Consider the following 12,766-nt stretch of genomic DNA (forward strand, 5'->3'; position numbering starts at 1 on the left):
TATAAGTCCATCTAAATCATCAGCATTTTGGTATATTACCAGCAAAACCCATCAAGAAAAGATAGAAAGAGAAGTTCCATTAAAAATAACAACAAAATGTATAAAATATTTAGGAGCCTCCCTATTAACACAAATAAGAACTATATGAATAAAGCTGCAAAACACTCTTTATATGGAGCAAGAACCTAAATAATTGGAAAAATAGTAACTGCTTATGGATAAACCCAGCCAAAATAATAAAAATTCTAATACTATTTAAATTAATTTATGCGCTCAGTTCCATACCAATACAAATACTAAGATTACTTTACAGAGAAAGAAAAAAATAAACTTGATCTGGACACAAAAAGGTAAAAACATCTCAAGAGAAATGATCAGGTACACAAAACATAGAAAACAAATTGCTGGGGAAAACCAGAAAGTATTCTGGTAGAAATTAAGTAGAGACCAATATTTCACATTGTATACAAAGATAAACTCCAAAGAGATCTATGACTTAAACGCAAAAGATCACATCATAAACAAATTAGAGAAGCAAGGAAGAAAATACATCTCACAACTATGGATAGTATATATAACCAAAACAAGGGATAAATAAGATCACAGAAGCTAAAATAGCTAATTTTAATTATTTAAAACTGAAAAGTTTTTTCACAAAGAAATATAAGGCAGTTAAAATTAGAAGGAAACAGTTAACTAAAGGGAAAAATAATCTTTGTAGCAAGTTTTCCTAATAAAAGTCTCATTTCCAAGATATGCAAGGAACTGACAGAATAAGAACAAGAGTCACTCTCCAATAAATGAATGGTCAGAGAGTATGAACAGTTTTCGTTTTTTGTTTTTCTTTTGTTTGTTTCTTTTTTAGGCAATTGGGGTTAAGTGACTTGCCCAGAGTCACACAGCTACTAAGTGTCAAGTATTTGGTCTGAGGCTGGATTTGAACTCAGATCCTTCTCACTTCAGGGCTGGTGCTCCGTCCACTGCGCCACCTAGCTGCCCCCAGACAGTTTTCAAAGAAAGAAATCCAAGACATCAACAACCATAAGAAAAAATGCTTCAAATCAATAATAATTGTTGTTTTTTGTTGTTTAGTGGTTTTCAGTTGTGTTTGACTCTTCATAACCCTTTTGTAGGTTTTCTTGGCAAAGATACTGGAGTACTTTGCCACTTACTTCTCCAGCTCATTTTACAGATAAGAAAACTGAGTCAAACAGGAGTAAGTGACTTGCCCAGGTTACACAACTAGCAGATGAATGTCTGAGACTGGATTTGGTCTTCCTGACTCCAGGCCCGGTCCTGTATCCACCTCGCCACCTAGCTGCCCCAGTTTTGATAAATAGAAAAATGGAAATTAAAACAGTCTTGACTTTCCACCTCATGCCCATTAGATTGGTAAAGATAACTAAAATTGGAAATAACAGTTGCTGGATGAGGTTTTTGGGAAAACTGGTACACTAATACAATATGGGTGAATTTGTGAATTTTCTAGTCATTCTGGAAAGCAATTTGGAGCTGTGCAAAAAAAAAAATTAACTGTGTATACCTTTTGACCCAGCCATACTGCTACTAGGCATAAAGAGATCAAAAAAAGAACAAAAGGGCCTATATGTATAGAAATATTTTTTAGCAGCTCTTTACACAGTAATAAAAAGCTAGAAACTAAGGAGTGCCTTAATTTAGGGAACTGCAAATGAAATTATGGTATATGAATGTAGTAGAATATTATTGCACTATAAATAGGAATGATCAGAGTTGTTTTCAGAGAAACCTGAGAAAACCATTATCAATTAATGTAGAGTGAATTGAGTAGAACTGGGACAGCAATTTAAACAATAAAAACTCTATAAAGAAAAATAACTTAAAAAGACTTTAAAAACTATTATCAATTAAATGACATCCAGGACTCCAGAAGGCCTATGAAGAAGCACGTTACCTACCTCCTGACAGAGATAATGGATTTAACACACAGAAGGAGATATACATTTTTGGATGTGTCCCATGTGGAAATTTGTTTTGCTTAATTGTACATATTTTTTAAAATTAAATTTAATCTTTTTTCAATTTACAAACCTTTACTTTTCTCTCCTTATCCACCTTCCCCTGACTGAGGAAAAAAACCCACACTAAGAAGCAGAGTCTCTACCCTCAAAGAGCTTACAATCTATCGGAAGAGACAACAAGCAAATAAATATATACAAAGTAATCAGCTATATACATGATAAATAGGAAATAATTAAAATGGAGAACACTGGAAGGCTTCTTATAGAAGGTAGAATTTTAGTTGGGACTTAAAGCCAGAGAGGTCAGCAGTTGTAGCTGAGGAGGGCAAGTGTTCCAGGCATGGGAGACAGCCAGAGAAAAGGCCTTAGTCAAGAGGTGGAGTGTCTTATTGGTGAAATAGTCAAGAGGTGAATGTCACTGTATGGAAAAGTACCTATTGAGGAGTAAGTTACAAGACTTGAATGATAGGAGGGGGCTAGGTTATGATGGGCTTTGAATGTCAAACCTAGCATTTTATATTTGTAACTGGAGATAATAAGATGCTACTGGAGTTTACTGAGTAGGTAGGTGACTTGATCAGACATGTGTTTTAGGAAAATCACTTTAATGGAGAATCGAGAATGGATTAGAATGGTGGATTGGAAACTTGGGGCAGACAAGCCCCCCCAAGCCGGCTATTGCAATAATGAAGGCGGGAAGTGATGAGGGCCAACACTAAAGTGGTGACAGTTTCAGAGGAGAGAAGAGGGGCACACTGCAGAAATGTTGCAAAGGTGAAATTGACAGGCCTTGGCAACAGCTTGGATATAGGAGATGAGAAATAGTGAGGAATCTAGGATGACTCCTATGTTGTGAGCCTGAACAACTCTACAGTAATAGGGAAAATAAGAGGCAAGGAGAGGGTTTAGGGGGAAAGATGCTGAGTTCTGCTTTGGATACTTTGAGGACCTTATCTTATAGAGAATTTCTCTTCCACTGGAGCTGGGAGGGCTTTGTTGTTGTTCAAAAACAGAGTAGATTGGTTTTTTTCTTTTTGCTTGTTTTGTTTTTGGCTAGGTGATGGGGTTAAGTGACTTGCCCAGGGTCACATATCCAGTAAGTGTCTAAGGATGGATTTGAACTTAGGTTTAACCCTGACTTCAGGCCTGGCTCTCTACTTACTGAGCCATCAAGCCACTCACCAATTCTTTAGGATTAAGCTATTTATCCTTCAATTAATTTTTTGTTTTTTTTATTCTTATCCTTTATTGATCATACTTTTGGTTACACTGTAGTCAGTAAAGGATTTGTTTAACATTTATTCTTCTGTGCATCTTTTTTGAAATTTTTAATTCCCCAATACACGGTCAGTTCTTGTAAAGTGCTGAGAATATGCATATTTCTTTTTCTCCCCCTTTCAGTAAGCACCTGAGTTCTATCACATCCATCTTTCCTAAAATTCTACTTAGGACCTTAACTTCTTCCTAAATTTTTCTGGCTTGAAAGGGGGCATGTTGAGGTTCCAAATCATGATATTTTGATTGCCTTTTTATCCCTCTAACTCATTTAACTTTTCCCTTCCATATTTAGATTTTATGCCATTTGGTGTATGTCAATTAAGTATTAGATCATTGTCTATGGTACCTTTAAATAGAACTTCCCTGTTTCTCTTAATCAAGTTTTTTTGATGTTGCTTTGTTTGATATCATAATTGCTACTCCTGTTTTTTCCCCCTCAAAATTGAATTGAAGTTTAATAGATTTTGTTCTACCCCCTTATCTCTTTGTTAATCTTTGTATCTCAGGTATGTTTCTTATAAACAATATTCTGTTGCATTGTCTCTGTAATTCTCCTTGAAATAATAAAGTTATTGGTATGTTAATAAGAAGTACAAGAAGGGAAAGGGGGGAGAAAACCCTATGGTCATAATCTAACAGGGACACTTGGGCTCGTAGACCCTTGTGAGCAATAAACAATGGCAACTTGAAACTTGAAGCACTGGTGAGCCAAGAGGAGCCCAGGCCTGATGGTGGTAGGGTACCCCATGGTACAATAGCTTATTTCTGGTCATATCACTCTTCCAGGCAAAAACCATCAATAGTATCCTATTAAGTTCAAATTCTTTTTTCTGACAGTCAACACCTACCACAACCTAGTGCCAGCCTACCTCATCTCATAAATGTTCCATCCTGTGTACTCTATACTCCAACAAATTCCCCCACGTTTTACTTTACTTTACTCAAGCTGTTCTCCATTTCCTTTTTTTTTAGGGGAGGGCTAAGCAATGGGGTTAAGTGACTTGCTCAGGGTCACACAGCTAGTGTTATGTGTCTGAGGCCGGATTTGAGCTCAGGTCTTCCTGACTCCAGGGCCAGTGCGCTAACCACTACACCACCTAGCTGTTCCTGTTCCCTATTTTTTAAAGCCCACTTCAAATCCTACCTCCTGGGGCAGCTAGGTGGCACAGTGAATAGAGACTGGCCCTGGATTCAGGACGACCTGAGTTCAAATGTGGCCTCAGACACATAACACTTACTAGCTGTGTGACCCTGGGCAAGTCACTTAACCCCACTGTCTAAACAAAAACAAAAATATCAAAACAAATCCTACCTCCTTTGGGATGCTTTGCCAGATCCAACTAGTATAATGATTTGACCTCACATAATTGTCTCTTTCACTTGTAGATTGCTTTGTATTATAGTTGCCTCTATCTCCTTTGGTCTAGGCCAGTATTAGTCACATAATAGACACTTTAAAATGATGTTATTTAGAATTCCTTGGGAAACATTGCTCAAAGTAGGAATTGCAACTCTCTTTGGGGATTTGGATCCCAATCTGACAAACATTAAGCATCTAAAGGATTTTACATTTTCCAGGGAGGGGTAAACATAAAACAATGACAAAAATTTGAGAGAGGTCAGAGAACTAACAACTGTAGATGAGGTGCCACAGGAGGGGGCTCCTGAGCTGTGCCTTGACAGAAGTTAAGGATTCTAGGAAATGTGAGAGGATAAAATCAATTTTAGATCAGAGCGACAATGTGTACAAAGGCAGGGAAACGAGATGGAACACTAAATTTGGGGAACATCTAGGAAACCACTTTGGCTGGAATAGAGATGATGTGAATATTTGATTCATCTGATAGGTAGGTTACAGCAGTGATATCAACCTCAAATAGAAAAGGAAGCCATTAAACTGTATATAGGGGGCAGCTAGGTACCAAAGTGGATAGAATGCCAAGTCCTATAAGTCAGGAATCCTTCCCGAGTTCAAATCTGGCCTCACACACTTACTAGCTGTGTGATCCTGGGCAAGTCACTTGACCCTGTTTGCCTGTTTCCACATCTGTAAAATGAGCTGGAGAAATTACTCCAGTATCTTTGCCAAGAAAATCCCAAATGAGGTCACAAAGAGTCAGATATGACTATGACTGAACAAACTGTACATAAGGATCTCAACGGACTTCCGACTGACTTAGTTTTAAAAATGTAATATTATCTATATCTTATTGTATTTTTATTTGTTAAATGTTTCCCAATTACATTTTCCTCTGGTTCTGTTGGCTTATGGGCATAGCATGTTTGATACCTCTGGGTTAGAGCCCTTGATGGGGCAGAGAACAAATCCCAAGACTGAAATAATCTAGAAAGAAGTTTATTAAGAAGTTTATGGCAGAAGGAAGAGCCAAAAAGGTGTGACCCACAGCCTGACATGCCCCCCCATCATCTGTAAGTTACTTATCATATAGGATTCAAAGGAACAAAGAAATTACTGCTGATTGGCTAGCACAGGCATTTTCCAGAAAAGACATGTGGGGTTGCTTGAGATATATAGTGAGGCAAAATCCCTCACATTCCTTACATCAATCTCCAGTTCTGTTTAGAGTAGTTTTATAAAGTGATGTACATGGAAGGTATATTGTGCTGGAGCCAGATCATATTGGTTCTTGTGGGGGAAATATCTTATTATTTATTGATACTGTTTGAACCTAACATTATGTGTGTAGAAAATTGTCTAACCCAAAGCTTATGGTACAGCTCAGGTTGACCACTGAAAGGCTCCTACTCCTGGGAAGTCATATGGTTGCAGGGAATGCTTAGAGTCCACCCAAAACTCGTGTTAATTTGAATGTTTATACTTACTGCTGAAATATACCTCTGGCTGCCTAACTACATACATATGACCAGTCAAGCAACCGTCCTTTTGCTGTTGTGTAAACTCTATGAAATGTAACCTCGCAAAGACTCAATGCCCTTTTTTTAGGCTCTTCTCCTTTGCCAGTGACCCAATACAATTTTTTCTAAAACTATTTCAGGTTTTGGGATTTGTTTTCTACCGAAATTTGCCAATATTCTGGAGAGTTGTTCAATTTTCAGTGTAAGCATTTACACCTCAGAAATCAACAAATGCTACAAATGAGGGGTTGAATTGTTTTGTTGATTCCCTAGACTTAAGAAAGTGGTGAAGAAAATGTTAATTGGGAAGAGTATATTTAAAAGTGTGTCCTGTAGACACTGTTTTTCAGAGAGCCAGTTATTAAATATTTACCAGCATACCCAATTGTATGAAATAGTAGGTACTTCATACTGGCAAATATAGAAAGGCCTAACAATTGTTCTCTTAAACATACATTTTGATTCTAAGTACATATTTAAACAAAGTAAACCTCCAATATCCATCGTAATTGGTTTTTATAGATAGAAATACTCTTATCACTAAAATACAAAACCCATCAGAGTAAAGACTAATTTTTATTGGATTTGGCTATGTGACTTTCTTAGTTGAAATACCACATTGACAAACACTGTTAATACAGCAGCTGTTAATACAAACTTACAGTAAAGAAACATAGTTCTTGCTAGCATAATAAAAATACAGAGAAACACACACGATTAAAATTAAATCCAATTTTAGACTTTTTCAACACTTAAAACCCACCTCTTCCAGATTTCCTGTTAACACTTCCCTTTGTGCTTTCAGTCCAGTTAGAAATTACAAATTATTATAAATCTTAAGAAGAGTCTGATACAAAATTGTACAAAATTGACCAGACCTGTGAAAAATAACTACCCTTTAGAAAAACCTGTAATTCAAGGTTACCAACATTAGTCATTTCCTGTTTTTGGCCTTTTTAAGTATTCATGGCAATTTTCTCTACAAAAATAACATATACTCAAACAGAAAGCTGTGATTTTCAAAATACGTTTTCTTTAGGTTTTACATCTCTTGGGTGTACAAGGGGAATTCAAGTAAATGGTACTTGTCTCCTTCCTTTGTTGTTCACATTTAACAAAACAAAACAAAACAACAACAACAACAAAAACAAAACCCAAAACCAAAACCCTAGAACAAACTTTTTCAATTTACTCACAACATGAAACAATTCAGAAACAGCTGAAGATAAAGTAAACTAAAGGCATTCAGTGTTACTCCTCGGAAATATTCATATATGACAGAAGACCATTTATATTTGATACAGGCATATTTACAGGTTATTACAACAATACCACAGTATGGATAGATGACACTATAACTGAGGCCTTCAATTCTGTGAAGGAAAAAAAAATCACTAGTCACTGTAAAACCAATGCCTTCTTTTCATCTTAGAATTTCTTGCTTTTTTTTTTTTTAAATACTTTGGGGCTAAAAAGAACGCCTTTGGTGGTAGGATTCAGGATCTCAGTGCTTAATAAAAACTGGATATTCTTTAAAAAGAACTAATTTTGTTTGTGAACATCCAAATCCAATCTTTCTAATACATACTGGCTGTTTTCTTGAATACGACAACCAAATGCATATAGAATATAATGTTTAAAAAAACATGCATTTTATACAACAAAAACTATTAATCTATATATAGTAACATAAGAGAATGTTACCACAAGAAACAAGATAAAGAGCACAATATCAACTAGTTCTTTCTTCCTTGGCTTATGATTTGTAAATCTATGCAATCAGGCAAAGCAAAAATCATCAAAGTTTAAAAAATGTTACTAGACCATACTGTCATTTCTATCAATTAACTTACACAGACAAGTTGGTTTTTGTGGTTAAAGTTTCTTCACTGATTATGTGAATTAACAAAAAAGGAATGAAACATAACTAGTTTGAGCAATACATCAGATTTCTAAAACTTTTGTCATTCTCAAAAGCTGTTCCTGTCACAGTTGGTATAATATCAAGCACGCTTTGTGACTCAACCATGGAACAGGAGGTGAAGTCAGGGAAAAGAGCCTAGAGATTCTAAATGTGGAATTTCAAAATTCTTAGGCCTCGTATACAAGTATAAGTTTCTTTTTCCGTGATTCATGGAGACATCTGAAAAAGCCCTGACAATAAAGCAGAATGAAAAATACTTGTAATACGTTTGAAGTTTCAATGTCTGTTGCTGCTTGACAAGCATGAAGTATATTTTTATAGTATAAACCAAGGAGAAGGGCCCTTAATGATCCTTTTCTTAGGTTCCTAAGGGATCCTTGCTCCCTAAACCCAACTATGGGGATTTGAAGAAGAGGCATTCTGAATCTGTATCTCATTACATATTCAGATGCAAAGCAGAGATACATTTTCCTTCCAAAAGAAAAAAAAACTGAATTACCAACAGAACATCACAATCTTGCTTACAAAATGCAATGTGGACAAATAAAATTCCTGGTGGCTGACTGAAATGGGGGAAACTTTAGAATCTTAAATGTTTAAATTCCAGGAAAAAAAAAACCCAGACCAAATAAAACAACAGATAATTACAAACAATTTTGGGTCATATCTTAAATAAAGTAAAAACAGTATCCCCAAACAGAATCTTCATAGGCTCCTTGTTTTGTGCATCTTAGAAAGAAACTGGGATTCTAAGAGAGGGCGACACTGCCTTATTACAATATAGAAAAGCCACTTCAAGGATCATAAGACCCTGGTTCAAATAGTCAATTAAGAGAAAACATGCAACAGAACAAAGAATGAAACAGAGATCTCCATGTAAGAATACAGAAGATATCAATAAATTAGTTTTTCCATGAAGCTCAGCAGTAGGGTCATTTTGAGCATTGGCCTTAGCATCACCTAGCAGGTTTAGAAAAGCAGTGCAGTTCTAGTAGACAACAGAGGAAAACAATGAACAAGACTGAGATGCTATTTTATTTAAGTTAAACTGGCTGATCACGCAAACTATGGTAGTGCTAATCCACCAATTTGAAAGAAATGTTCTACCAGCAAAAACTACCAAACATCTAAAGGTTATATGAGGATAACAACACCATATGGTATTTTTTTTCCTCAAAGCCAATCACACAGAGCTCATTAGGACTACAAATAACCAGAAAACAATCAGCTACCACAACACGTACAACAACAGTAGCAAAGCTCCTTATAAATCAGCAACTGGCCACTAGATATTGTTTTATCCTTTAAAAAAAAAAAGACAGAATAGAAAAAGTCTGAGTTTCTTCACTAACAGCTCTTGCTGAAGACATGAGAGAGAAATTCCCAAGGATCCAAGCAAAGACCAATTATAATCCAAATGCAAGAATATATTATACAAAGCATCTCCATGGCCTTAGACTGAGGGGATGGTGAAATAGCAGTGTCACAGATCACAACCAGAACCTTTTATATACAATTTATAGGAATTTATAAAATAATAATAATAATAAAAAGGCCAAAAATTTCCAAAGTTATAATTTACAGAATATTCTGTACAAAAAGCAGTCCTGAAAGAGAAAAGAATCTCGCTATGTTCAAAAGAAGTCCATAGCAGTTGGTCTTCTCTTTGGAGGTGCAATAAGCAATTTCTTAGTCACAAGGGGAGTTTCTGGGGGTGAACTTGTAGGTGTCTTCAGCACTCCATGGAGAGGCTTCTGTTCAGGATTAAAAGCTATTCGGGAGGGTCCTGTTGGACTTACCAAGATACTTTTGTCAGTCTTCTTGAATTCTGTAAGAAACAAAATGGAATTATATTTTGTCAAATGTTAGAGAAAAGAATGAGGCTACAGCACACTGATTCACTAAAGCAATGTCTTTAAAATGCTCCCCATTCCACATCTCCCTCCCCGGAGGAATCTAGACTTGGGTTGTTCAGTTACTAGGATAAGATGGAAAAGAGCAAGAGCTTTAAAAGATTAATTCCAGGAAGGAGGTTATCAAAAGAAGGGAGGAAAATACCTGATCAATTGTCTCAAGACCATCATATGTCATTTAGGTTTTGTTCTAGTCTTATAATAGCAGGATAAATTTTAGAACAAAAGTTAAACAACTGATATTCTCCTGCACCTTTTTCATTTACCACTTGACCCCAGCTTTAAAGAGCCTGAGATTAACTCTACTAGGAAAGGATGGGCTCTTAAACAAATACACAGTAACATCAATATTTCTTCTTTCAAAAGAATGCCTTAACACACTCCAACCCACCCTCCACCCCCAATTCAAGTCTTTTGACTTTTTTTTTCTGTTTATTGTCTTAGTCACAATAGGGGCAAGCAGTTCAATTATTTGCTACTATCTGAGTCCCACTGCTTACATGACCATTTGAGAATGATATAAAAGCTCTTAGGAAAAATCTGTTTTGTGAATGGAAATGAAGAGAAAATCTGGAAAACTCCAAGAACCTTCTTTTATTGCTTTACAATGGTACAGTCACTAAGTGAGGATAATCCATTGGAATGCTTACCTCTGTTGGAGAAATAGGATAAAAAGTGGGATTTCCTGACCCACGTGAATTTTATATAGACTTTAATAAGATGCTTTTGGGGGCAGATATTCAACTCTTTTTTTTATTTGTTTTTGGTAAGGCAATGGGGTTAAGTGACTTGCCCAGGATAATACAGCTAGTAAGTGTGATGTGTCTGAGACTGGGGATTTGAACTCAGGCCACTGCGCCACCTAGCTGCCCCCAGATATTCAACTCTTGAAAAGAGAAACCAAGTCCAATCTAAGCATAGACTTCAAATGCTCCCCATCCCCAAGACACACACACCCTCTCTCACCTGCAGTCATGTTTTTGTTCAACCCAAAAGTGACCTTTTTGGAGCTGGATGATGGTTGCTTGTTCAACTGTAGAAGAGAATAGAAATGACAAGCTAGGATGTTTAAATCAGTTTTATATAATATTCTTGATGTTTTAAATTTTTCATTATAAGACTAGCTAGTGCATATTAGTACCAAAAAGATTATATACAGATCTTCCTGTTTTTTTGAGCAACATAATTTACTAGAAGTAATCAAATTCTTATCTTACCAGCAAAGACCACAGATAGAAACTCTTCAGTAAGTAGTGAGTACAAGTATCATCATTAAGAAAACTGGTTCTTGGGGGGAAGATTTAATAACTTCTATTCAAGTCTAAAAGTGTAGAAATCTTAATCTGGAGATAATCATAATATCATGGAATTCATCTAGTTGGATATGATCCAGGTGAGCTACAGTTCCATTGAAGACATTTTCAAATATCATTTCTTTTTATAAATTATTATGGTACCTTGAACAAGATGGCTGAGGTAGAACAGGCTATGGCATGGCCTACTATTATATTATTTTGCTGTCGTTCAGTCATTTCAGTTGCCAACTCTTTGTGACTCCATTTGGGGTTTTCTTGGCAAAGATAATGGAGTGGTCTGCCATTTCCTTCTCCAGCTTATTTTATAGATGATGAAACTGAGGCACACAGGGTAAAGTGGCTTGCCCACAGTCATATAGCTAGTAAGTGTCTGAGGCTGGATTTGAACTCAGGTCTTCCTGCCTTCAGGCCTGGTGTTCTATCTACTGCACCACCTAGCTTCCCACTACTGTACTATACCAATATACTATATAACTGACCCAATGCACTAAGAAACTACACAGATTGGTGGTTCAGATAAGGCCTTCAGGTATCTAATTGGGAGGGGCCCACCAAGAAGGATAAAAGGACCACCTATGTATCCCCACTTGACTTCTCAGACCTTACAGACTCTCTAGTGCTTCTATGAAGTTATCTTCACCTGGAGACAAACCATCTTCACAAGGCAAAGAAAGAGACAGGGAAGCCATACTCTCTATGTAAGTGTGTACATGTCATACACATACGCCTTCTTGTACTGCTTCTTGAGAACCATATCCTATACTTTAGTAACCTCTTACTTGCATACTCAGGCTTCAAGTACTCCACTGCCCGCAGTCAGAACCCTGCTTAGGTTGGGCAGGAGGTGGTACAACGAACTATACTTCAGAAAAGGCAATTAAAAGGAGACGGGTTAAATGCCAGCATACACCTGTATTTGGTTGTGTAGGAATAACAAGTGCTTTGGTGGGATAAATCCTACTGGTGAGACCAGGAAAGATGATCCATGGAGCCAAGGGTTATGACCCTCCACTGGATTTGTAAGACACAGTTGAGAGAGATGAGAAACTTCAAGGAGCTATTCCTTACAGTAAGAGAGTAGCAAGGAAAGGAACTAGACCAACTTTGTCAGGAGTCAAAGGCAGAGAGGATGAAGATTCACCTTTTACCATCTTGTCCTTTCTGACCCCTTCCTCCTCCACCTCCATAACATTAGGGTCACTGGAACAGATAGGGGAACCAGAAGAACTGGCTAACAAGACAGCTGATAAACATTACTGATGAATGGTTGAATAACAGAAGCAGAAAACCCTGGAATCTCAAGTTTGGCAAGCTGGGTCCAGCTGGAGTACTATAAAATCCCCAGGCAGGAAAGAGGCCTGCCTATTTATCACCATCCCCATCAAGTTAATTCCTAGGTTGGGATGATATCAATCAGGTCTCAGAGGTGGTACAATATTCTGTCAAGAAAGTGAGTCA

The 12,766-nt window shown here is 36.8% G+C and overlaps 1 protein-coding gene across 1 annotated transcript in view; it reads right to left on the reverse strand.

Annotated features, from left to right (window-relative positions):
* Positions 1-6,712: 6,712 nt before the first annotated feature.
* The window catches only part of RRP1B (ribosomal RNA processing 1B), a 55,413-nt gene continuing 49,359 nt past the window's right edge, over positions 6,713-12,766 (reverse strand). The window contains 2 exon segments of the mRNA XM_078146498.1: positions 6,713-9,907; positions 10,959-11,025. Coding sequence (XP_078002624.1) covers positions 9,714-9,907; positions 10,959-11,025 — 261 coding nt within the window. The 3' untranslated portion in view covers positions 6,713-9,713.

Source organism: Phascolarctos cinereus, unplaced genomic scaffold, assembly GCF_003287225.1.
Source record: "Phascolarctos cinereus isolate Bilbo 61053 unplaced genomic scaffold, phaCin_HiC Scaffold_726;HRSCAF=1367, whole genome shotgun sequence".
Lineage (NCBI taxonomy): Eukaryota > Metazoa > Chordata > Mammalia > Diprotodontia > Phascolarctidae > Phascolarctos > Phascolarctos cinereus.